Below are 26,473 nucleotides of genomic sequence, written 5' to 3' on the forward strand. Positions count from 1 at the left end.
ATGTGTGGTTTTGTGCTACGAGTATCTACCGTTTAGAGCTGTGTGTTTATAAACAATATGTCAACGTACTGCTCAAACAGCTGGACCCCGAAACTAGAAATTTTGCATATTTTGCATTGCATAGAAATATGGCATTTTCAGAAATTCCCCTTGTGCGAAACCATGGCAGGTCATTGAGTATACCTATTACCTAATAATCAATGCTCAAAAAATTAATAATATCAGCTCAATTGATGAAGTAAATCGCTAGTTGTATTTATTAGGTTGCTTTTAAACAATGTATGAATTATATGAAGTCTTAGTAAGTTAGTACCATAATTATATGCACATAGTGCCCTTGATAAAGCAATTTCGAGCACCACATGCAGTTCTGCACATGCACATGACAAGAAGCTACCGTATATCTGTAGCAATAGTAACGCCCTGTGCTACGGCTATTACGAAGCTGTATTACGATAGATTTATAGTTACGGTCCGAAAAGTGATCCCTGGGGTACTCCCTATCAAGTTACATTATGGGATTATTTGCAATTTCAATCCTGTTATTTATCACACTAATCATACTTATACTTAATATTTTAAAGGCGAAAGTTTGTATGTGTATGTGTCTGAAATTTGGAAAGGAGATAGATTATACCCTGGATTAACACATAGGCTACTTTATATACCGGAAAATCAAAGGATTCCCACGGGAATTTAAAAAACCCTATATCTTCGCGAACGAAGTCGCGGGCATCAGCTAGTCAGTAATTTACTTAGATGCATAGATAACTAGTAAAACCATACACTTACGATTTAATATACAGATTTTATTATCATGATCAACTCAATCTAAAGCTTTCCCAAAATCTATAATAACCTTTCTTTATTTTTTATGTATAAAACGTTCTAACATACAGTTTTAGGCCTATGTTTATGTAATTTCTATAAATGTACCATGATTTTACTTTTTTTGTGGATGCAGTGCACACATTTGGCTGTTTAATTTCGTACATGATAGTTCGGTCACACATCGAATTTCCTGTTTGGGACGACATGACAGTCATCATCATCATCATCAACCGATAGACGTCCACTGCTGGACCTAGGTCTGTTGTAGTCTTGTAGAGACTTACACACGTCACGGTCTTGCGCGCCGCCTGAATCAAGCGGCTCCTTGCGACTCGTCTGATAAAGTCCATCTACCTAGTGGGGATCTTCTAACACAGCGTCTTCCGGTGCGAGGTCGCCATACTAATACTAGCACCTTGGGACCCCAACGTCTATCGGTTTTACGAACTATGTGCCCTGCCCATTGCCACTTCAGCTTCTGTGCAATAAGCAAAACTAAATATTAATATTCTGGCTGTAGTAAATGCGTTAACTCTAAGACATTAAAGAGAGTAGACACTCCGGTAGCCTGTTGACGACTGAGGGTATATTGTTGTTGTTGTTGCAGCCAATCGTCGCGTGATGGCGCATGGAGTGCGCGCGGACGGCGTGGTGCGCGACGCTGGCGCTGGCGGTGCTGGCGGCGGCGGGCCCGCGCTACAGCTCGCGCATCGTGCACACACACGCTGGTAACCTCTATTCCCTCACCTCCACACATATCTCCACCTCTGTACATAATCCATACTATCCATCCATACTTAATATTATAAATGCGAAAGTGTGTCTGTCTGTCTGTCTGTTTGTCTGCCTGTCTGTCTTTCTGCTAGCTTTTCACGGCCAATCCGTTCTACCGATTTTAACGAAATTTTGTACAGAGATAGCTTGCATCCCCGGGAAGGACAATTTTTTATCCTAGAAAATCAAAGAGTTCCCACGGGATTTTTAAAACCCTAAATCCACGCGGATGCGTTCATCTAGTTATAATATAAATGCTCTTAGTAGGTACTGGATGAGTACTCTCTCATCCTCATAGTTTTTATTCGTTCGTTTTAGATACTTTATCATCATCATAAGGTACTTAGTACCAACGACAACGTACCCACACAGTTACTGCTATAGATTCTTTCATTGTCTCTGCTACCGGACAAACGTTCAAACGGTCCTTCGAATTCACACAAGTTTTTTTACGAGTTTGTTTTCTGTGATCAGCTGTTCGCAGGGTTTTCTTTAAATCTTTATTTAGAGAGCTATTGGTTTTATGCATCTACGTCGCTCTATAAAGGTTACAAAGCTTAGGTTTATTATAATTGATTCCTCCTTAATCTTACTGCACTTATATTATAATGTTATATCATATGCTTAATAAGGTTTAAATAATTGCCTAAAAATATATTACATTGGAGTTGTACACAAATTCTTATTTCACGCTACAGCGCTCATTATTAGGGTTCTGTACCTCAAAAGGAAAAACGGAACCCTTATAGGATCACTTTGTTGTCTGTCTGTCTGTCTGTCAAGAAACCTACAGGGTACTTCTCGTTGACCTAGAATCATGAAATTTGGCAGGTAGGTAGATATTTAAGCTGACATTTGGGGAAAAATCTAAAAACTGTGAATTTGTGGTTACATCACACAAAAAAAATTAAATTTCGGTCATGAAATAATAATTAGTATTTTCAATTTTCTAAGTAAGATAACTATATCAAGTGGGGTATCATATGAAAGGTCTTCACCTGTGCATTCTAAAACAGATTTTTATTTATTTTTATGTATCATAATTTTTGAATTGTCCTGCAAAATGTCTAAAAAATACGACTGTAGTACGGAACCATCATTGCGCGGGCCTGACTCGCACTTGGCCGGTTTTATTTTGGTACATCCACACATTGATCCTGACCTCAGCTTGCCGGGACATTACGGAATTTATGTAGCACCTTGTATAGAGAGGAATCCTCAGCCAAGAATATAATATTGAAAGAAGAAACAATCTCTAAGTGTTCATGGCGATATTAAAACAGTAGAAAACTTTAGATATCTAAATAGAATGATGACCTAACAGTCACGTGTACGAAACACTATCAGTCGCAATTACATATTTACACCTGATCCCCAGATCCGATTCGATGTAAATAAATTGAGTCGCCGGCCATTATTTCCGAAACGTGACGATTACGCCATGATTAATATCAGAATTTTCCGTTCCACGTGAGGAAACAAAATTATAGACAAAATAGATTTGAGGAAAACAATTACTGGTAAACTTGATAACACGGATTGGTTTGGTATCAGTTCAGTCAATCACGTTGAAACTGGATGGCTAATTGACACGAAACCAAGTTTTTTTTTTATTCAGATACAAGTTAGCCCTTGACTGCAATCTCACCTGGTGGTAAGTGATGATGCAGTCAAAGATGATAGCGGGCTAACCTGGAAGGGGTATGGCAGTTTTTATTAAACCCATACCCCTTTGGTTTCTACACGGCATCGTACCGGAACGCTAAATCGCTTGGCGGCACGGCTATGCCGGTAGGGTGGTAACTAGCCACGGCCGAAGCCTCCCACCAGAAGTCAAGAGTGTATAGGCATCTTCTAGACAAGCGCACTCCATCTTAGGCTGCATCATCACTTGCCACCAGGTCTGATTGCCGTCAAGCGCTAGTAAACTGATGCGTCATTATCAACCCACCACCAGCTCACTACTGAGCACGGGTCTCCTCTAAAAATAAGAAGGGCTTAAGCCATAGTCTGCCACGCTGGTCAAATGCGGGTAAGCATAATTCATACACCTTTGAGAACATTATGGAGAACTCAGGCATGCAACTTGCAAGTTACCTTACGATATTTGATGAGTTGATAAAAATGATAAAAATTATTGTTTCTTCCTTTGAATGTTTCCCAATTTTCCGCACTATTATCTCGCTCCACAAAATAATTCGTGAATGAATGAATAAGTAACCTCCTGAATGAAGGAACTATTAATTACATTAAGATGGTTGAGGGAACTAAGCGCTCCACAAACAGACATAACAGATAATTTTCCGGACACCGGCAGTTAGGGAAGATTATGTCCCTCCGTAATTGATGTTTAAATAGAGATAGTCAATTATAGTGTCTGTCAATTTTGCTTGTAATAAAGTTATATTAGATGATGCCGACAACTTCGTTCAAATGGATTTAGGTTATTTACTAGTAAAAATCCCGTAGGAAAACTTCGATTTTCTGGGACAAAATCTATGTCCATTTTCGGGGCGCAAGTTGTCTCTTTACCATACTTCGTCAAAATCGGTTAAACAGATGGGTCTTCAAAACGTATCAGATAAACAGACATATTTTCGATTTATAACTAAATATTATTATGGATTAGCAGCTATTAATATGGCAGCTAAAATGGAAGACATGTTTTAAGAAAATTATTTAGAATTAAAACTCATTTTAGAAAAAAATTGGTACCTAATTCATAAAGAATATGTGTCTAAAATATTATTATGCTGCCTAGAATGTAAACGTTGTACTTACGATATACTTACATTTGTTTAAAATATGTAGATAGCGAGCAAACGCCAAACTGCTACATGAATAAATTGTGATTATATCACAGATACCCAACCTATAATATTATTACAACTTGAGTCTGGTTTACAATTATTCATGGTGCGAGAACGGTTAGGTAATGTTACCTGAGCGCCACGCTTACCGTGCCCTGATGGTTTCGGATCATCCGGGTTAGGCTAAGCCCGGAACAATTCAATCAGGCCCGGGTCCTGGAGAAGCCCGGGCGTATCGCGGGTAAATTGCGTCGTTTCGTTTTGTGTTACAAAGGGTAGCGCCGGGTAAAATTAATAATTGGTGGGGTACCTCCGACCACATAATTGGTCCCTCTATACAATCGAGGAATCGAGTTTGGTTCGATTTTTTATTTTTATTAATAGCTATTCAAAATGAGGTCAATTGCTTAGGTTTGTTTGTGTTGTTAATAAAGAGTTTTACCAGTTTTATTGAATTTTTGAATTTTGTAAACAATTCTTTGCCAGTTTTTGCATAGTTAATAGGTAAATTATTATTCATGGAACTACAATGAATTTGTTGAAATTTTCTTGGCGAAGGATAATTTTGTTTTATATCCTCATTAGCTAATACTGACGATTTCGTCAGTTTATCGCTGTTAAACTCTACGTATATAGGTGCATTAGCAAGCCATATAGCCCGAAATATAAAAATATGTAAATATAAAAGTAGCGCCCACATTTAAAATACATTAAGCGACAAACGTCGTAACTCCAGACGGTCAGTAAACTGTCTGAAATATTCAATCGTTTCCACTCCATCAGTTCCTTCAGCAGGCCCGTGTCGAGAAGGGTACAGTTTACGGTGTAATACTCTCGAACAACAATCTGTCGGTCCCTCAACTTTCGCGACCTCATTTACTTGTAAGCCTTCAACTTAAAGCGCCTTGTTTCGGTTACCTCATTTACCCGCATCGCCGTAAACTGCATACCCTTACTTAATTAATAATAATTAAACTTTGGAACAACCTTTATAATTTGAAACAGGAGCATTATGAAAATTATAAACATTCAATTAACGATAAATTTCCACTTCGGATTATTACAATTACGCAAAGACCTTTTAATAACGACAGTTAATAACAAATCTCTGAAAATAACAATCGTTAATGAAATGGTTTCTTAAAATTTTGTCCTAAGATCAAACATGAAAGAGATCTTTAATATCTTCTCAAAATTTACCTTTTACTTTCGACTGTAGTAGGACCGTTTTCTATTCCCAGACTTTAGTAAGTACCCAGTAGAAATCTGAAAGAGAACCTAATGACTTGGATTGATGCTAAGTCACTCATATCCACGCCATAACTAGGGTCATATTATGCTTGGTGACCTTTGAAGATGATGATGTCAAATTAATGGTCTTAAGTAGTTAGGTCTTAGGTTTACTGTATACCAGGAAATTGGGCTCACTTACTACGCTGGATTAGTGACTCAACGAAGATTATAGCTCCCAACACTAGAAGCTGCCACCTCTTCATGTCCTATGCTGTCTATTTTTTTTTTAATTTATAGACTAGCGCTTGGCACTTGGCTGCAATCAGACCCGGTGACAACTGATGATGCAGTCTAAGATGGAGCGCGCTTGTGCCTACAAGATGCCTATTCACTCTTGACTTGAACCATGTTATAATCGGAGAGGAAAACTGATGCTGGAAGGATGTTCCAAATCTTAAAGTTCCAAGTCTCACAACAATCTGATATTTTGTGGGCTTGCAGGCTCACTTTGTCATACCAGTGATTCCTGGGGCAGCTAACAGAGTGTTTTCCTATTGAATGACCTAAGTTAGTTCTTTAATGGTGAAGGAAAACATCATGAGGATACCTCCATGCCTGAGAATTCTCCATAACGTTCTCTAAGGTGTGTGAATTCTTCCAATGATCGCATTTGGTTAGCGTGGTTGACTATGGCGAAACCGCTTTCGTTATGAAAGGAGTCCCATGCTTAATACTGAGCCGGCGGCAATGGCTTAGTGATGATGATGATGCAGAGCCAGGTTCGCATAGCAAGTAATAGCGAGTGGGAGAAGTAGCTAATGCTATGTCGTTGTGCAGGAGCGATCCGCGGCATCATAGTGGAGCCGGCGTCGCGGCGCCTGGAGCCGGTGGAGGTGTTCCGCGGCGTGCCGTACGGCGCGCAGCCGCCGCGGCTGGGCGCGCCGCCGCCGGCGCAGCCGTGGCCCGGCACGCGCCTGGCCGACACCTTCGCGCCCGTGTGTCCGCAGCGCTACCCCGACATATCCAACAAGTATGTCGATCAATCAGCCTGTTTGCGTCCACTGCTGGACATAGGCCTTCCCAAGAGCGCGCCACCACACACGATCCTCTGCCTTCCTCATCCACCCCCTTCCCGCTACCTAGGTAACAAGTAGGTATGTGAGTGACTTCAATGTATATCATAGAGGAGTTCCAATAATCTATACTTCTATACTTCCTACACTTCTATAGTTCAGTTCCTGCGTTTAAGAACAGTCTAAAAAAGAAACTCCTAAACGATCAAAAATCTCTAGTTAGTTGTAGGTTATTTAGTTTGGTCGCTTGAAGCTGTTATTTGCTATATCTAGGTACTTACTCACATAATTTAAATTACACTTCGCCCGTACCTATCTCGTCGGATAGCTCGTGTCAATATCTAGTATTTTTTATGGTCTAACCATTAATTTTAAGTTTGTTTGTGCCTTAGGCATAAGATGAATAAACTAGTTTTCTTTCTTTGTATACTAATAATATTATAAAGAGGTAAAGTTTGTACCTAAGTTTCGGGGCGGGTCGCTGGTCGGAAGATAAAAGAGCTTGATACTGATACTGATGTAATGCATTATTTAGATCTACATTTTCGATCTAACCATGCGTTGGTTAGATCATTTTCCGCGCGGCCGGCCGCAGCGCAGTGCATATCACGGTTGCATACATGTTTAAATTAGTATTTCGCCCGTTAATTCGCTGGACCATAAAATGTTCCAATTTCCACTTTGGTACTGATGTTGGCTTAATATGCGTGATGTTAGTGACAACTAGTGTTAACATAATATTCTGTAAATTAGAGATAAGTGCTGGGTACAAATAACGATATTATCGTAATTGGCACATATAGGTTACATTAATGATAGAGGGAAATGGAAACCACATCGTTAAATTAGAAATACATGTAAACACTAGTAATATTATATACTCAACATTTAGGGTGGTTAGCCTCAATATTACAACAACAATAATATATAATGTAAAGTCATAGGTAATAGAAATAGTATTGGAAACCAATAAAATATTATATAATCAACTAAACTTTTACAAAGTACTTTTGTATCATTAAATGAATTTATCACTGGTATGGCCTTTCTTCCTACTAGAACGAGAAAATAAATTGAATGGCATTAAGCCAGAACTACAACCAAGACTCCAACCTAATTTGTGATATCAATTCCATGCAATTTCCATAGCTGGTTAAACACTAAAATCCAGAGAGAGTAGGGCAAAATTAATCAAAATACACGTTTTCTGCAAACCGGTAGTTATGTAATAGACCCAAATAAGGGCTTATGTAGAGATCAGAGAATTTATGTAGGGAGCTTTACCCAATCATAGAGCATTTAGGTAAGATTTAGTAAATCGTCTACATTACTTATTTTATTATCATGAGTGCCTGTAATATTGCTTGTCTTAGATATGAAATTTAATCGTTTTACAGTAGGTACCCGGCAGGAAGTATTGTACATTTAGAAAGAGATAGCGGTTTCGTAGAGCATTGTCACCTGCACCTTTGGGCCGGAGCACCCCAGTACCAACTCCTTCCATTTGATCGGATCCAATGGCAGGCTGTTGGACTTGTGGACGTCCCAAATTAACCGGCTCGTTGGAAAGTCTGGAGTACCGCAGAGACGTTAGCTCTCTATGCGTGTTCTATCGCCTTTATGATGGGGAGTGCTCTGAGGTGCTCTCTAGTACTCCTTCTGCTTCTAAGGGTCGATGTACATTACTTTCTGCCGCGTACTGTATATTTCAGATTTTACATGTCTTGTGTATATATTTTTATCGATGATTGTACATTACCAGGAGTGCAGCGCTGTCCAAGATGCCGTTAGGGCTGTACAACGAGCTGAGAGCCACCATCCCCCTCCTCGCCAACCAGAGCGAAGACTGCCTCTACCTCAACATCTTCGTACCCGGTAGCGGTGAGTATTTAGGTATCTACACAAAGAGCCTCAATAGCTCAACGGGTAAAGGAGTGGACTGTAAACCGAAAGGTCGACGGTTCAGACCCAGCCCGTTGCGCTATTGTCGTACCTACTCCTAGCACAAGCTTGACGCTTAGTTGGAGAGGAATGGGGAATATTAGTCATTTAACATGGCTAAAATAAAACCAGATCTTCAAAGATGTCAACGTTATTATTGAGACTTCTTCTAATTCGCACTGCTGGATTATGATGGAATGCACTTCCAGCTTTCATTTTCCCCAGCCAGTTCGCTATATTGTGATCTTGAAAAGAATCAGCATCAGTTTTCCCTGCAATTTTAATATGGGTTGACTTTTAAGTCAAGAGTCATCACCTGCCAGCAAGTCTGATTGCAGCCAAGCGCTAGTCTATAAATTTAAATAAAAGAGTGAATGGGCACCTTGAAGGCAGGCACACTCCAACTTGGGTTGCATCGTCAAAAAGGAAATGATGCAGCCCAAGGTGATTAAACTCGCTTACTCCTAATTTTTTATTGAATGATTTCAGTCAGTAAATTTAAATTTAATTGAATTGAATTGAAACTTAGAGGAGCAAAATGCGAGTTTCCTTATTCCACCAAAACTTCTAAATGCCTGAACTATTTTTGGATGTATGCGGTGTTGTTTATCAACCCCAGTAACACGGTTTATAATTTTTTTGTGAATAATTCAATATGGCGGCTGCATGGCACCGTTTTCAAATGTGATTTTTTTACTCTTTAGTTCATTTTTTTGGTAGAACAACCCACCACCACCCATGGCCCCGCCAACCTCGCGGTTATATGGGCCGGAACGTCACAGATACGGGAGATTCCCGTTGCCGTTCGCGGTATCTCCTGTGTGTTACTCCTGTCATTGCGTATCTGTTTAATCCTCGCTCTCGCTCCCCTCCTCTGCGCTCGTCGCATCTTCTTCCTCCTCTTTGTTAGAACAACCCTCCACCTCCCATCGTACCTCTTTGGTAGAGCAGTCATGTTTTTATTTTTTTAATAATTACGACTAGTTCAATCAGTACTCTAATCAGTGAGTATGGTGTGGTGCAGGTGCGCGCGGCGTGGAAGCGCCGTACGCCGTGGCGGTGTGGGCGGCCGCTGCCCACGAGTGGGGTTCTGGGAACGCGCTGGACGGAGCAGTTCTGGCGGCGCGTGCGCACCTGCTCGTCGTCACGCTCAACTATAGGATAGGATTATTAGGTTTGTATCACTTTTAGTTTTCCTATATCAAATTATCATACTGTACTGTACTTCATAGCTTGACTGGATATCTTATATCCTCGTTCATTTTTATTATCATCTCATTTATGTTATTATCTTTTCTTTTGTTAACCTATTTTGAATTATTTGAATCACCTATGAAATATTTGCCGGTTTAGTTTACCACACTTTGAACTGAATAAATCTCTTTTCTTCTCTTTGATCTTCTTTATTTACCTAAGTCCTAAAGTACAGTCTGCGACAGGTGAAAATGGCAATCGAGGTATGAGGCGGGGGGACGCCCCGCATACCTGCATGTCACCCACGCTATCCCACACCGGGTTAACGCGGGGCTGTGAGGGTGTGCGGGGCGTTCACCCCCGATTGTCATCTCAACCTGTCACGTAATAGTTGTTTTATTTTTATCAGCTGGTTCATCTAAGGCGAGTCTAGTTTCCTGGTAGTTACCAGAATTACATAGATTTTTCCTTTGGTCCCGTCTCGATGGTCATTGGATCTTTTTTTTCGTTAGTATACATCAGCTGTACTAATGAAAATTAAAAGAAGATAAGAGATTAGAGAGTTGGTGGGAAATGGGTAGATGAGAAAGGCAGAGGGACTTATTATTACACGATGGTGCACCTTTCTGAAGGCTTGATGTGGTTGCGTTCAGGCTGGTGGATGGTTGGTCCCGTCTTCATAATAACCTTCCACCAGTTACCAGTGCTAGTAACTTGCTTCTTCTTTTTAGTTCTTTCTGCGCTACAATCTGCACAGGATCTTCGTATATCCTCGTGGTTGTTCCCAGGTTATTTGACGACAGGAGCATCAGACGAGGTGTCCATGTCTGGCGGCGCGGCGGCGCTGGACGTGTCCGCCGCGCTGTGGTGGGTGCGGCGGAATATAGCGGCGTTCGGCGGAGATCCACGCAGGCTGACCCTGGTGGGGCATGCTGCTGGCGCGGCTCTGGCCAATGTTATGTTGATGCTGCCTTTGAGCAAAGGTACAAATCGCTTCACGTAAAAAAACCTTGGACGGGTGGTGGAGATGTGGTATCATCATCATGATCAGCCTATTACGGAACCCGGTCCACTACGAATACCAGTCCACTACGGAACCCGGGTCTTCTCTCAAATTGGTTTAGACCATAGTCTGCCACGTTGACCCAGTGCGGATAGGCAGTTTTAGATGTAGTTCATGATTGCTGTTGTTTCATCTCACTTTGGACCACCAAATAGATCTATAATATCTCCCTCTACGCAGGTTCAATATGGGAGCGATTTTTATTTAATTGAATTATGTTCACGTTTTATAATAAAAGTTAAAACATGGGCTAATGTATAATTAAAGTAATTGTACTACTAGATGACAAAGTAATTGTACTACTAGATGACAAAGTAATTGTACTACTAGATGACAAAGTAATTGTACTACTAGATGACAAAGTAATTGTACTACTAGATGACAAAGTAATTGTACTACTAGATGACAAAGTAATTTTACTACTAGATGACAAAGTAATTGTACTACTAGATGACAAATAATTGTACTACTAGATGACAAAGTAATTGTACTACTAGATGACAAAGTAATTGTACTACTAGATGACAAAGTCAGGTCTTCTATTGATTTTTGCATTGTTCCCTCTTTACTGAAGAGAGTAGCTCCTTTCTAATAGTAATATTCTTTAATGGTTCTTCCAAAATAACTGTTTTGCGCGTGTAAGAAGCTCAGTAGATGGGAAAGCTATGTGCTTCCTAAACGTGGTCCGTTCAATGGTTCGGGCCTTAAGTTTAGGTAAGATACTTTGTCTGTGAAGCTGAAGGGGCAATGGGCAGGGCACATAGTTCGTACAACCGATAGGCGTTGGGGTCCCAAGGTGCTGGAATGGCGACCTCGCACCGGAAGACGCAGTGTTGGAAGACCCCCCACTAGGTGGACGGACGACATCAGACGAGTCGCAGGGAGCCGCTGGATGGCGGCGGCGCAAGACCGTGGCGTGCGGAAGTCCGTACAAGAGACCTATGTCTAGCGGTGGACGTCTATCGGTTGATGATGATGATGATTGTCTGTGCAGGTTTAATATCGCGAGTGCTGCTGCTCAGTGGCTCGGCACTGGGGCCCGCGGCGCTGGCGCCGGACGCGGCGCTGGCCCGGGAGCACACGGCACAGGCGCTGCGGTGTGCCCGGGATACTCCCACTGAGGACCACTGGTAAACTATATTACGTACTAGATCATGCCCACGGCTTCGTCCCCGTGGATTTAGTTTTTAAAAATCCCGTGAGAACTTTTTGATTTTCCCGGATAAAAGTAGCCTATGTCCTTCCCCGGGATACAAACTATCTCTGTACCAAATTTCATTAAAATCGGTTAAATGGATGGACCGTGAGAGGCTAGCAGACAGACAGACAGACAGACGGACACACTTTCGCATTTAAAATATTAGTATGGATTAATACAGTAACTTTGTCTGGTAGGAGGTTTCGGCCGTGGCTAGTTGCAACCCTACCGACAAAGCCGTGCTGCTAAGCAATTTAGCATTCCGGTACGATGCCGTGTAGAAACTAAAGGGGTATGGGTTTAATAAAAACTGCCGTACCCCTTCCAGGTTAGCCCGCTTCCATCTTAGAATGCATCATCACTTACCACCAAGTGAGATTGCAGTCAAGGGCTTACTTGTATCTGAATAAAAAAAGACGTTTTTGGTTTAATGCCATCTAAAGATCAAAAATTAACATCGAAATAACCAGAATTTGGTGAATAAATAACTGACGAGGCTCGTTCAGTTACCTGCTAGCTGGGAACAGCATTGATAGTAACCATGCAACCTCTCTCAGGTTAGCAGCCTGCATCCGCTCCCGCCCCCTGGCAGCACTGCTGGCGGTGGAGCCCCCTCGGGCGCGCTTCCTGGCGGGCTGGGCGCCCTCCGTCCCTCACGGCCGGGACTCCCAGGGCCAGCCGCCCACCAGGGCTCTGCACGCCAGCGAAATCTTCCTGGAGGTCGCGCTCGCTGTGGTAGTCACTACTACAGAGAGCTACCAGTTTTTTAGTGAAGAAGATGTTAGACATGGATTTGAGGAAGAGCATAGGTCAGTAAATTATAAAATGTACTTTCTCCTTCTAATTCCTAGTTTTTTTAGGTTTAGCATTATAATATATTCTCTAACTTTTTCGTTTTATCTAGCCTTGTTAGAAATACTAAAGAAACTAGACTGTGTTTTGAGGTTTTTGTAGATGCTCTGAAGAGTGTATAGAGTTTATAAGAGACTCCAAAGGTAACCCAGTTGTGTCAAGGTTACCTTAAGTACGTGATGCCGCGTAGACACCAAACAGCTGAGTGCGGGTTTAATGAGACTGCCATACCCCTCCCAGATTAGTCTGTTTCCATCTTAGACTGCATCGTTACTTACCACCAGGTGAGATCGCAATCAAGGGCTGACTGGTATCAGGGTAAAAAGATTTGTTTTGTCTACCAGAAGTCGTATTCTGCGAACATACGTCCGCAACGTGTACCGTTACCATCGCAACGAGATCTTCGCGGCGGTGCGCAACGAGTACACGGACTGGGAGAAGCCCATACAGCACCCCATCAACATCCGCGACGCCACGCTGGAGGCTCTGAGCGATGCGGCCGGCGCGGCGCCTGCGCTGCGACTGGCGCAGATTCACGCGCGGCGCGGCGCGAGGACCTACTTTGCGCACTTTGCTCATCAGACTAAAGAAGCAGACTACCCGCAGGTACTTTGTTACCTTAAAATATCCCATTCCCTTCACTTACACTAGATTACACCTACTACCTACTTGTACCTACTTAATATTACTAAATTATTAACAAAGAAGAAACTAATTGACATTATAACAAACTTAATTAATTAGTGCGATCAATAAATAAAAATAATTTCGATTCAAAATGAATGCCCTATATAATTACATGATAAAATCTATTATAAAATAATGTAACACGTAGTTTGCATGTAATTGTATAATAATTATATATTTAGCATGTATGTATTGTTAATGTACCTAACTTTGCAATGCCCTAACGGGGCTTCATGTAACCATGAAAGCAAATGAATAAATAAATCATAAATCATACAACATGGGGTTATTCAAGAGGCGGACCAACAAATTCCTAAAAGGCCGGCACGCATCGGCAGTTCCTCCGGTGCTGCAAATGTTCATGGGCGGCGGTAATCACTTAACATCAGGTGCCTGCCTGCTCGTTTGTTCGCTATCTCTATTTTTAATGAAAGTTTTGATGGTGAAAACCTAAAGGTTTTACGTTACACTTAGAAATGTCTGGTTGTCTTGTAAGTTTACTAGCATTTTTCCGTACTTCCGACTCTTACTACAGAGTTAGGATTATAAACCCATTTAATTTTCAAAGGGAGGGAACTCCTCAACTGTTAACAGCAAAGACACGAAATGTACGTGTTTAATTATAAAAGTCCTTTCGAGTTTCACCACGACATGACGACATGGCTACCACCCTTAGCATTGGCTCCTAACGAGGGAACTCCTCAAAGTCGAAGTGAAGATTTTGATTTCAACTATAATTTTGATTTAACAACAAAAATTACTAACCTGTCTATCCTATTGCTTTAAAATTCCTAAAAAATGCCAATCTCCAAAGCTTATTTTCCCGTTACCAGCGATTGGGCAGCGTCACCAGCGAGACTCTGTCGTACTTCCTCGGGCTCCCCCTGGTGGGCGGGGCGCCGCTCTCGCCACGCAACTACTCGCGCAACGACGTCGCGGTGGCGGAGGCGACTGTCGCGCTGCTGGCCGCGTTCGCGAAGACCGGCGACCCCTCGCCTAAGGGGGACGAGAGACATGAAGGGGTCACATGGCCGCAGTATGACCTCAATACGCAGCAGTATTTGAGTATAGGTAAGCTCTATTAGTACATTTTGAAAATATTGAAAATACACTTTCTCAATCGTACGTAACTCATCATCATGATCAACCTATCACCAGCTCATTATTAACCACTGGTCTCCTCGCAGCGTGACAAGAATTTAGACCATAGTTTGTCTGTATGTCTGCTAGCCTTTCACGGCCCATCGGTTCAACCGATTTTGACGAAATTTGGTAGAGAGATAGCTTGCATCCCGGGGAAGGACATAGGGTTTTATCCCTGAAAATCAAAGAGGTCCCCATGGGATTTTTAAAAAGTCACGGGCATCATGTTGTAACTTATAATTTTGATAATTTGGAAGCGTATTCCAACCTAGACATCATCATTGTTTTCTGTTAGGGATAGTTGTCGTCACTAGATGGTAGTCATTGAACTCGCGGATGTATTGTCAGGGTCCAAGCTCCGGCTGAAGAGCCACTACCGCGGCCACAAGCTGTCCCTCTGGCTGCAGCTGGTGCCGCAGCTGCACCGGCCCGGCGCCTCGCCACAGCACCACCGCCTCCGCGCGCCCAGACCGGACATGTTTGCAGGTTAGTCCATAATAATGACATACTCATTCTTTTCTATAGTAAGTGATAATCATTCAATCAAAAACGAAGGTAAGTGATAGTACTGATGATCAGTGGCAAGATACCACAAGAAAAAACACGAAAAAAAATGAAAAAACCTATATTTTGTAAAATTTCACGATAATTTGCAAATAAAACCAAATAAATAAATTGTTTTTTTTATTTGGCCACTCGAAGTAAATGCCGCGTCGTAGGTTGGGCATTGACTCGAGTTTTGCACGCTATACATTGCGGGTTTAAAAAATACTAAATCACTAAAACTACAAAATGAGGCAAATGGTTATTGGTATTGGATTGTGTTTAGGTAGTATACCAATAACGCTAAGTTTTTGCTAGCGCACTGGTTACACCCTGTAAATCGTTATAAAGTTATGAAACCAATTTTAAAATTTTGGTCTTAATGTTCTTCAAATGATTATATAACTTGAATGTGTATCAGAGAGCTATATCTTAAAGGTAGGCACTTAAATTATTACCTGTTTATGGCGCTAACGGTAATTTTGCATTGCAAATCACTTCACATATACTTTTCTCGATAAAAAAAAGAAAATCATTAAAACGGAGCTCAATTTCATTTGCTGGAAACTTCAGAATTAAAATAAGTGAAGCAGTTTGGTAAATAGTGAAGATAAATTGCGCATTATTCGTATTCCTCACTTCTTTCCACGACCACTATGAAGTTATAAAACCAGCCAAGTGCGAATCGGGCCTCGCTCTTTTAGGGTGCCGTACATAATTATGTTTTGGTCACAGCTTTAGTAATTCATAAGAACAATTTTTAATTAAATACAGTTCTTATAAATGGTATATAGTTATACTGGGATTTCATATTCCTAATAAGTTTAGTTTTTGAGATAGACCCCGTCACAAAAATAATCTACAAGTGACCCACATTTCTTTAGTTTTTTAACCAAAGAAAAATAACAAAATGTATTCGTACTCTAACTCAATGAGTTCTAGACAATGATAGAAGTAACAATTTCTTTCTGGCTCCTTTTTCATATATGGGAGACATGAAAAAGGAGCCAGATTTTTTTTTTTCTGAAAAATAATTCAATTGAATTTCATTGAAAAACTATTTTAATTGAAATAATAATTGAAATTTTTCCTGAAAAATAATTTAATTGACTTCTTAATTCAATGTTCGGTTGTAGGTCAATGCTCTACACCAAATACCAAAATTTCAGGTTTGTAACATTTCATCTACGAGCTACAGAACCCTAACACACGGACAGACAGACAGACAGCAGAGTTCCATTTTATCCTTTGAGTACGGAACTCTGAAACTTTCCAAGTTTACCATCACGTCGGCGGCGAGCTGCGATGAGTAATTACTCAGATAGCCTGACTCATGGTGGAAACCCATAAAATACGTTGAGTAATTTAATACTAGCCACGCTAATATTTGGAGGAAAATGAAGGTTGACAAGCGACAAGCGATAGCGATTCCAGACAGATGATCTAGAGACGTAAATAGAACTCGGATTTTACTGACGTTTGATTTTTCATTGCAATATGCCCTACTCGTTTCAAACAGCTGAGCTGACGAGGAAATGATAGCCAGAACTTTTATACAGCAGGGAAAATCCTCATGGACACCCTTGAGTAGAAGCGGACTTTTACCGGCTAAAAACCATCACTGTCTTCGTGTTGACTGTGTGCTCGCCTTTCGGCCTACAACAGAGCAACATTCTTGTCCTTTCACATCTTTTTTTTTCGCTGAAGCTGATTACAGCTATCATTCGCAGTACTAGTTATAGATGTCAGAGGAAAAGATTTCTCTCTAACGACTGTGCGCCTTAATTTTTATTGGTTGTTTAATTTGTCATAACGAGTTTCGTTGGTAAGGCCCGCTGTCGCTTGTAACTTGAGCAGTGGTTTTTTTCAGCTTAATGGATGTATCTAGCTATCTAGTTAGCGGATGTATCTTACAAAAGATCTGTTTAAAGTTCAGATTAGGACTAGCACAAAAATACTTAATATTTAAATAATTTTAATACAGCTCAGCATCTGAATATGATTCTCGACCAGATACTAAACTGTATTGAAATAATTATAGTCTATTTTTGTGGTAGTCATAATCTGAACTTTAAACATCTGTCCTGTATAATCGACAATAATTGTGTAGCTAGTGCAAATCGTAATTTGGCGATTGAAAAACTGACCTCAACTTGATTGATTGTTCACTTTATTATAACAATTTTGTTGGTAGGACCCGCTGTCGCTTGTGACTTGTTCGGTGGTTTTTTCAGCTTAATGGATGTATCCAGTTAGCGGTGGCTGTCTATCCGCGGCCATTACGGGACTTCCTCTCACTTTGCAAGAACGCCCTCATTACCGCGCCCCAGCTTTTCCCTCCAAAATAATAACGTAGTAAAACTTTCGCCGCGCGAATTTAATGGAAGCCCGCTCTATAACAAAGCAGCTTTAGATAAGTAATTAACGTAACACTTATAGTTATATAGTAGTTGTGGAGTTATTGTAACCACATAAACAATTAGTAACATTATATAGTTGTTGTGGAGTTATGGTAGCCACATAAACAAACACACAAATTTCAAACCCCTATTTCAGAATTTTCAAAAATGCTTTCTTAGCGGATGCCTACGTCGTAGTAGCTATCAGTATGCCAAATTTCAGCCCGATCCGTCCAGTAGTTTGAGCTGTGCGTTGATAGATCAGTCAATCAGTTAGTCAAGAGTACCCGATAAGTTTGTGTAATAATTATCACCACTATATCTTACAAATTTAACAACTGACAATCAAAAAGAGTAATTTATTTGCTATTTTGAATAATTTATTTGAATTTTGATCTGTTTTCCGCGCAGCAGCGTCCAAGGTGCAGATAGCCCTAATGGTTGCCAAATGCCAACCTGCGATAGGAGACGACATTTCAAGAAGAAAAAGAAAAAACATTAAAACCGAGATCAAAATATGTTATAATTTTCAAACTTTTGCATTGTGATTTTTCACAGGCAACATAATAATAAGTAAGGAAGGTAGCAAGTGTTACATAATGAAAATCTTTACAAGTGATTTTTCACAAGATACTCGGAAAATGGTACAATGGTGCTCGGATCAGTGCAGTGGAGTATCGTTTTTTTTAAATAGAGATAGCGAACAAACGATCAGGCGGGTCACCTGATGTTAAGTGATTACCACCGCCCAACTATACCGCCGAACTGCCGATGCGTTGCCGGCCTTTTAGGAATTTGTTGGTCCGCCCCTTGAATAACCCCATGTTGTAATCTAGTGGGAACACCGCCGATGGGAGTTGATTCCATACCACTCTAAAATTATAATAGACTAAAAAAAATGAAACTAAAACTAAAACCTTAAAAATATTATAATATTATAACTAAAAGGTAGGTCTTTGAGGTATCAGGTAATAAATAAATGAGAAGCGGTTTACAACTAGTGACAAATTGTAACAAAGTTGTTGAAATTCAAGGAGTTTTGACTAAAACAATACTGCTACGAAATTTCTGCCTATTTCAATATGAAATTTCTGCCTATTTCAATATGAAATTTCTGCCTATTTCAATATGAAATTTCTGCCTATTTCAATATGAAATTTATCGGAGCTATCATTATGGTGGTCGTTGATGTTTTAGTAATTCAATTAATTCAAACTTTAGGTAAAGATCAATTCAAACTTTATGTTCAATATTTGACTACCGGAATATTTATGAACTAAAAACCTGATAGTGATAGCCTGGTGGTTAAACCGTCGACTTTCTATTTGAAAGGTCTTGGGTTCAATCCTGAGCATGCACCTTTCACTTTTCAGAGTTATTAACACCTTGTTTTAACGGTGAGAGAAACATCGCGCATAGTGAGGAAACCTACATGCTTGAGAGTTTTTATAATGTTCTCGAAGGTATGCCAATTCGCACTGGGCCAGCGTGGCAGACTATGGCCTAAGCTCTGTTCATGAGAGGAGACCTGTGCTCAGTAGTAAGCCGGCGATGGGTGATCATGATCTAAAATAAAAAATAAATGCTCGAAAATATGCACTATACAAAGAGCAAAGCAAAATTTAGAGTGCTCTCTCTAAAATGAAATACTCTTCGACTGCAGCTCTGTTCACTGTTCACTGTTCACTGTTCAGTGTTCAGTGTTCAGTGTTCAGTGCAAACGCACTCGGCACATCAAAGGGCCTATCCATTGACTCAAGTTTTTATACATAAAATCGAACGAGGCAGGTCTATACTTACGTATGTCTATATATTCAAAATCTGAGTATGCGAGCCAAAGAATCTACTATTACAACCTGCCTTTATAATGTTTGTACGTGATAAAAGGATAGTCAGTTTTATAAAAGTTACTAAGAGCCCGTGAGCGCCAGTTCGTTAATTTATAAAAGCTGAAAGTTTATTTGCGCATTGTCCCTAATAAAGGAAGGAACGATCAACGACTATGAAGTTTGGATCTTCGTGGCTTTGGGAAATAAAAGGCAAAAAAGGCGTATAAAATTTTTCGTCAAAATATAAAGTCTAATTTTTTTATATTTTCGGAATAGTATTAGAAACAACATCATGCATTGTCAGACACTACTTGTTGTGGCAACCCCCGAGTGAGGCGGTCAGTAGGGTTCATGATTTCTCGAGCTTATCAATTTCTCGGGTCTCGAGAATTCTCGAGGCTAATTTCTCGGGTCTTCTCGGGTTGTCGAGAAATTTACATTTACGTACGGATTTGCATATTTTTCGGTTCCAATAATGCGATTAATCAACAAATTCAGTGGTTTCCTCTCAAATAAAAGTACCAAAATAATTATAAGACTTTTATTGACAGTCTTCAACATAATTAGCTTCTTTTTCTTAAAGAAAACTAAAAAAATAAGCTATTCTGACATTTGTGACTTATACATAGGTATATACAATTACAGCACAAGCACAGCATTAAAAAGAAAAAAAATCAACTTAAAACTTCTAGCTTCTTTCTTTTAAACAAAACAAACAATAAACAAAAATTTCAACATGAAAACGTTAACCTTATCCTAACTTATAATTAAATTACAATCACAGCACCATTTTTGGCATGTTAATTAGAAAAAAAAAATCAAATGAAATTTTTGCATTTAAAACAAACGGCAAACGCAAATCGTTTTATTTTATAATTTCATAGACTCAAATATGATTTCTCGAGTTCTCGAGTTTTCTCGAGCTTGATTTCCCGGGAACAAAGCCCAACGATTTCCCGGGAATTCTCGGCTCGAGAATTCCCGGGAATGAACCCTAGGCGGTAGGTACCGATCGACGTAAATTTTTGCATAGTTAAAGAACGTTCTTTAACTATATCTATGCAAAAATGTACGTCGATCCGTTGCTCTGTTGTGTTGCTGTTGTTGTGTGATTGAAGCGCAAACCAACAAACAAACACAACATGGGTAGAGATTCGTGTAGTATCGTTACACCAATGTAAATGATGTAGATATATTTTGTTACGCTGTTATTTTCCAAAACAAATATTTGTGCGGGCATGTTGAACAACGGGTTCATTAGACGATGGGAAAAATGAAAATAATGGACATAAAAACGGGCGCATGGCAACACGGCAAGCAATTAGTGGTCGCAAAAACGTCGGTTATTTGAAGCTCGCGCAGAAATTTGAGCCACCAGATAAGTAACTATGGCTTTATTGATGTTTTGCAACGTTCATCTAAGCTGTGATAGCCTAGTGGTAAGCTGTGATAGCCTAGTGGTAAGCTGTGATAGCCTAGTGGTAAGCTGTGATAGCCTAGTGGTAAGCTGTGATAGCCTAGTGGTAAGCTGTGATAGCCTAGTGGTAAGCTGTGATAGCCTAGTGGTAAGCTGTGATAGCCTAGTGGTAAGCTGTGATAGCCTAGTGGTAAGCTGTGATAGCCAAGTGGTAAGCTGTGATAGCCTAGTGGTAAGCTGTGATAGCCTAGTGGTAAGCTGTGATAGCCTAGTGGTAAGCTGTGATAGCCTAGTGGTAAGCTGTGATAGCCTAGTGGTAAGCTGTGATAGCCTAGTGGTAAGCTGTGATAGCCTAGTGGTAAGCTGTGATAGCCTAGTGGTAAGCTGTGATAGCCTAGTGGTAAGCTGTGATAGCCTAGTGGTAAGCTGTGATAGCCTAGTGGTAAGCTGTGATAGCCTAGTGGTAAGCTGTGATAGCCTAGTGGTAAGCTGTGATAGCCTAGTGGTAAGCTGTGATAGCCTAGTGGTAAGCTGTGATAGCCTAGTGGTAAGCTGTGATAGCCTAGTGGTAAGCTGTGATAGCCTAGTGGTAAGCTGTGATAGCCTAGTGGTAAGCTGTGATAGCCTAGTGGTAAGCTGTGATAGCCTAGTGGTAAGCTGTGATAGCCTAGTGGTAAGCTGTGATAGCCTAGTGGTAAGCTGTGATAGCCTAGTGGTAAGCTGTGATAGCCTAGTGGTAAGCTGTGATAGCCTAGTGGTAAGCTGTGATAGCCTAGTGGTAAGCTGTGATAGCCTAGTGGTAAGCTGTGATAGCCTAGTGGTAAGCTGTGATAGCCTAGTGGTAAGCTGTGATAGCCTAGTGGTAAGCTGTGATAGCCTAGTGGTAAGCTGTGATAGCCTAGTGGTAAGCTGTGATAGCCTAGTGGTAAGCTGTGATAGCCTAGTGGTAAGCTGTGATAGCCTAGTGGTAAGCTGTGATAGCCTAGTGGTAAGCTGTGATAGCCTAGTGGTAAGCTGTGATAGCCTAGTGGTAAGCTGTGATAGCCTAGTGGTAAGCTGTGATAGCCTAGTGGTAAGCTGTGATAGCCTAGTGGTAAGCTGTGATAGCCTAGTGGTAAGCTGTGATAGCCTAGTGGTAAGCTGTGATAGCCTAGTGGTAAGCTGTGATAGCCTAGTGGTAAGCTGTGATAGCCTAGTGGTAAGCTGTGATAGCCTAGTGGTAAGCTGTGATAGCCTAGTGGTAAGCTGTGATAGCCTAGTGGTAAGCTGTGATAGCCTAGTGGTAAGCTGTGATAGCCTAGTGGTAAGCTGTGATAGCCTAGTGGTAAGCTGTGATAGCCTAGTGGTAAGCTGTGATAGCCTAGTGGTAAGCTGTGATAGCCTAGTGGTAAGCTGTGATAGCCTAGTGGTAAGCTGTGATAGCCTAGTGGTAAGCTGTGATAGCCTAGTGGTAAGCTGTGATAGCCTAGTGGTAAGCTGTGATAGCCTAGTGGTAAGCTGTGATAGCCTAGTGGTAAGCTGTGATAGCCTAGTGGTAAGCTGTGATAGCCTAGTGGTAAGCTGTGATAGCCTAGTGGTAAGCTGTGATAGCCTAGTGGTAAGCTGTGATAGCCTAGTGGTAAGCTGTGATAGCCTAGTGGTAAGCGGCGATAGCCTAGTGGTAAGCTGTGATAGCCTAGTGGTAAGCTGTGATAGCCTAGTGGTAAGCTGTGATAGCCTAGTGGTAAGCTGTGATAGCCTAGTGGTAAGCTGTGATAGCCTAGTGGTAAGCTGTGATAGCCTAGTGGTAAGCTGTGATAGCCTAGTGGTAAGCTGTGATAGCCTAGTGGTAAGCTGTGATAGCCTAGTGGTAAGCTGTGATAGCCTAGTGGTAAGCTGTGATAGCCTAGTGGTAAGCTGTGATAGCCTAGTGTAAGCTGTGATAGCCTAGTGGTAAGCTGTGATAGCCTAGTGGTAAGCTGTGATAGCCTAGTGGTAAGCTGTGATAGCCTAGTGGTAAGCTGTGATAGCCTAGTGGTAAGCTGTGATAGCCTAGTGGTAAGCTGTGATAGCCTAGTGGTAAGCTGTGATAGCCTAGTGGTAAGCTGTGATAGCCTAGTGGTAAGCTGTGATAGCCTAGTGGTAAGCTGTGATAGCCTAGTGGTAAGCTGTGATAGCCTAGTGGTAAGCTGTGATAGCCTAGTGGTAAGCTGTGATAGCCTAGTGGTAAGCTGTGATAGCCTAGTGGTAAGCTGTGATAGCCTAGTGGTAAGCTGTGATAGCCTAGTGGTAAGCTGTGATAGCCTAGTGGTAAGCTGTGATAGCCTAGTGGTAAGCTGTGATAGCCTAGTGGTAAGCTGTGATAGCCTAGTGGTAAGCTGTGATAGCCTAGTGGTAAGCTGTGATAGCCTAGTGGTAAGCTGTGATAGCCTAGTGGTAAGCTGTGATAGCCTAGTGGTAAGCTGTGATAGCCTAGTGGTAAGCTGTGATAGCCTAGTGGTAAGCTGTGATAGCCTAGTGGTAAGCTGTGATAGCCTAGTGGTAAGCTGTGATAGCTAGTGGTAAGCTGTGATAGCCTAGTGGTAAGCTGTGATAGCCTAGTGGTAAGCTGTGATAGCCTAGTGGTAAGCTGTGATAGCCTAGTGGTAAGCTGTGATAGCCTAGTGGTAAGCTGTGATAGCCTAGTGGTAAGCTGTGATAGCCTAGTGGTAAGCTGTGATAGCCTAGTGGTAAGCTGTGATAGCCTAGTGGTAAGCTGTGATAGCCTAGTGGTTAGGGCGTCCGCCTTCTAATCGGAGGTCGTAGGTTCGATCCTGGGCATGCACCTCTAACTTTTCGGAGTTATGTGCGTTTTAATTAAACTCAAACTCAAATTATTTATTCAGAATTGGTAAAATTTTACGCTTCCTGATTGTCATAAATTTTTATTTGTAAGATGATAATAATATGATATAGTGGTGATAATTAATACGTACTTAAAGCTAAAGCTACGAGGGTTCCAAACGCGCCCAGGTCTGAGAAGAGCCCACAATAAACTCCGGGTATTCTTTTTATTATCACCACTTTACAAAATCACTTAGAACTAACACAAAGTTGTTAAGCAATTCATTCCCAAGCTTTCTTATCATTCAAATAATCCTTTAATTAAATATCACTTGCTTTAACGGTGAAGGAAAACATCGTGAGGAAACCTGCATGCCTGAGAGTTCTCCATAATGTTCTCAAAGGTGTGTGAAGTCTACCAATCCGCACATGGCCAGCGTGGTAGACTATGGCCAAACCCTTCTCACTCTGAGAGGAGACCCGTGCCCGTGCTCTGTACGTGCGCTCTGCGCGGCGGTGGGTTGGATCGACCTTTCCGATTTCAGTCCGCTCCTCAACCGTTGAGTTTTTCTGTTTCACCTACGGATCTCCTCTGACAGAGAGTTACCTAATAAAATAACAAAAAGGTACATTAGGGATTCCGACCTCCAAATCAAGTACGGAACCCCGATGAACTGAACCATACATCTCATCCCATTAAGTAGGTATCGGTTTCCCCTAATCTCGAGGAATTATTTCCTTCCGACTCGTTTTATGTCACTCTCGTATCAGAAGGTTACACCTACGACTACATGAGGCGTGTGTGATATCAGATCATCAGGTTATGTTATCCGTCAAAGGATTTTATGTAGCTGTCTTAGTTTGCCTTATCATCATCATCATCATCAACAACCAATAGACGTCCACTGCTGGACATAGGTCTCTTGTAGGAACTTCCACACGCCACGGTTTTGCGCCGCCTAGATCCAGCGGCTCCCTGCGACTCGTCTGATGTCGGCCGTCCACCTAGTGGGGCCTCTTCCAACGCTGCGTCTTCGCGAGGTCGCCATTCCAGCACATTGGGACCCCAACGTCTATCGGTTGTACGAACTATGTGCCCTGCCCATTGCCACTTCAGCTTCGCAACCCGTTGAGCTATGTCGGTTACTCTAGTTCTCCTACGGATCTCCTCATTCCTGATTTGATCGCGTAGAGAAACTCCGCACATAGCTCTCTCCATCGCCCGCTGAGTGACTCTGAGCTTCCTTATGAGGCCTATAGTTAGGGACCATGTCTCGGATCCATGTGTCTATGTTTGCCTTATAAGTCCCACAAATTGTCATTGCGCTGGAACCATGTCTCATTAACATCGAAATGACGTCATTTTGACGTCAGCCGAAATAAAAATATACCATCAGCTCTAAACTTCAGTCTAGTGCTGACGTCACTAAAATGGCGGCCACGTACATTAGCAATTTGCGGGACTTATATCAATGAAATGACATACCTACAGTACGCGACAGAAAATAGTGTACATCGACCTTTACGGCGATTACGCACTGCACTTTCTGTCCGTTCTGTGAGTTCCGTCCGTCGCGCGTCGTCCGTGAGCGGACGAATAGCAGCGACTATCTGCGACATATTAACTCCCATACAAAACAAAAAGGAACGTATTTTCACGGATGAGTGCCTAACCGTCATTAGAAAGAGAAAGCGGTTTTGTAGAGCATTTGTGACGACCTCCCTGGCACAGTTGTCTTATTAGTGGGAGATCCCAGGTTCGATTCCCGGCAGGAGTATTTTATAACTTCTAATTTACTGGTCTGGTCTGGTGGTCTTCGGCCGTGGCTAGTTACCACTCATCATCATAAAAAGCCCAGCGATTTAGCGTTACGGTACGATGCAGTATAAAAACCAAAAGAGGGTGGGTTTCATAAAAAAACTGCCATACCCCTTCCAGGCTAGCCCGCTTCCATCTTAGACTGCATCATCACTTACCATCAGGTGAGATTGCAATCATGGGCTAACTTGTATCTGAACAAATAGGTAAATAAAAATTGTCTCTGTCGTTGAGACCGACAAAACGTCACATGCATAGGTATGAGTGACAGAAACAACGCTCTACAAAGCCGAAATCTCAGCCTAAAGGCCGATGTACATTATTTTGTCCCGTAGGTACTGTACCGATGGCACCAATACAGGCTATTTTTTTGTCCTGGAAAAACGAAGAATTCCCACGTGACTTTAGACAAATCTTTTACGAAGGGCATCATCTCGATAAATAAAGATTTTTTGGCAAAAATGTTAACAAAAGAATGTGTTCAGACCTAAAAGAGTTTTTTGCTGGATTACTCACTTATTTGAACTTTTAGCCTTTAACCTTTTGATGAATTAGGTTTTATGTAAGTTGGAATTAGGAACATATTTTATGATAACAATTTTCTTAGAAACGTCTGGTACATTTTTGTTAATATTGATATCAGTACCTCAGTACCCTTATTATCAATGCGAAAGTGTATTTGTTTGTTGGTTTGTCCTTCAATGACGTCGCAACGGTGAAACGAATCGATGTGATTTTTTGCATGGGTTTATTTAAAGACCTGGAGAGTGACATAGGTTACTTTTTATCCTGGGAAATCAAAGAGTTCCCACGGGATTTTTAAAAATCTAAACCCACGCGTACGAAGTCGCGGGCAGCAGCTAGT

The 26,473-nt window shown here is 41.3% G+C and overlaps 1 protein-coding gene across 2 annotated transcripts in view; it reads left to right on the forward strand.

Annotated features, from left to right (window-relative positions):
• The window catches only part of LOC117982342 (neuroligin-1-like), a 178,330-nt gene that overhangs the window by 125,919 nt on the left and 25,938 nt on the right, over positions 1-26,473 (forward strand). For both annotated transcript variants that reach the window (XM_034968700.2, XM_069500593.1), the window contains exons 2-11: positions 1,439-1,559; positions 6,486-6,678; positions 8,484-8,602; positions 9,687-9,836; positions 10,645-10,839; positions 11,914-12,049; positions 12,675-12,926; positions 13,314-13,575; positions 14,490-14,727; positions 15,148-15,285. In XM_034968700.2, the coding sequence (XP_034824591.1) occupies positions 1,460-1,559; positions 6,486-6,678; positions 8,484-8,602; positions 9,687-9,836; positions 10,645-10,839; positions 11,914-12,049; positions 12,675-12,926; positions 13,314-13,575; positions 14,490-14,727; positions 15,148-15,285 (1,783 nt within the window). In that variant the 5' untranslated portion in view covers positions 1,439-1,459. The remainder of the gene's footprint in view (positions 1-1,438; positions 1,560-6,485; positions 6,679-8,483; positions 8,603-9,686; positions 9,837-10,644; positions 10,840-11,913; positions 12,050-12,674; positions 12,927-13,313; positions 13,576-14,489; positions 14,728-15,147; positions 15,286-26,473) is intronic.

Source organism: Maniola hyperantus, chromosome 1, assembly GCF_902806685.2.
Source record: "Maniola hyperantus chromosome 1, iAphHyp1.2, whole genome shotgun sequence".
Lineage (NCBI taxonomy): Eukaryota > Metazoa > Arthropoda > Insecta > Lepidoptera > Nymphalidae > Maniola > Maniola hyperantus.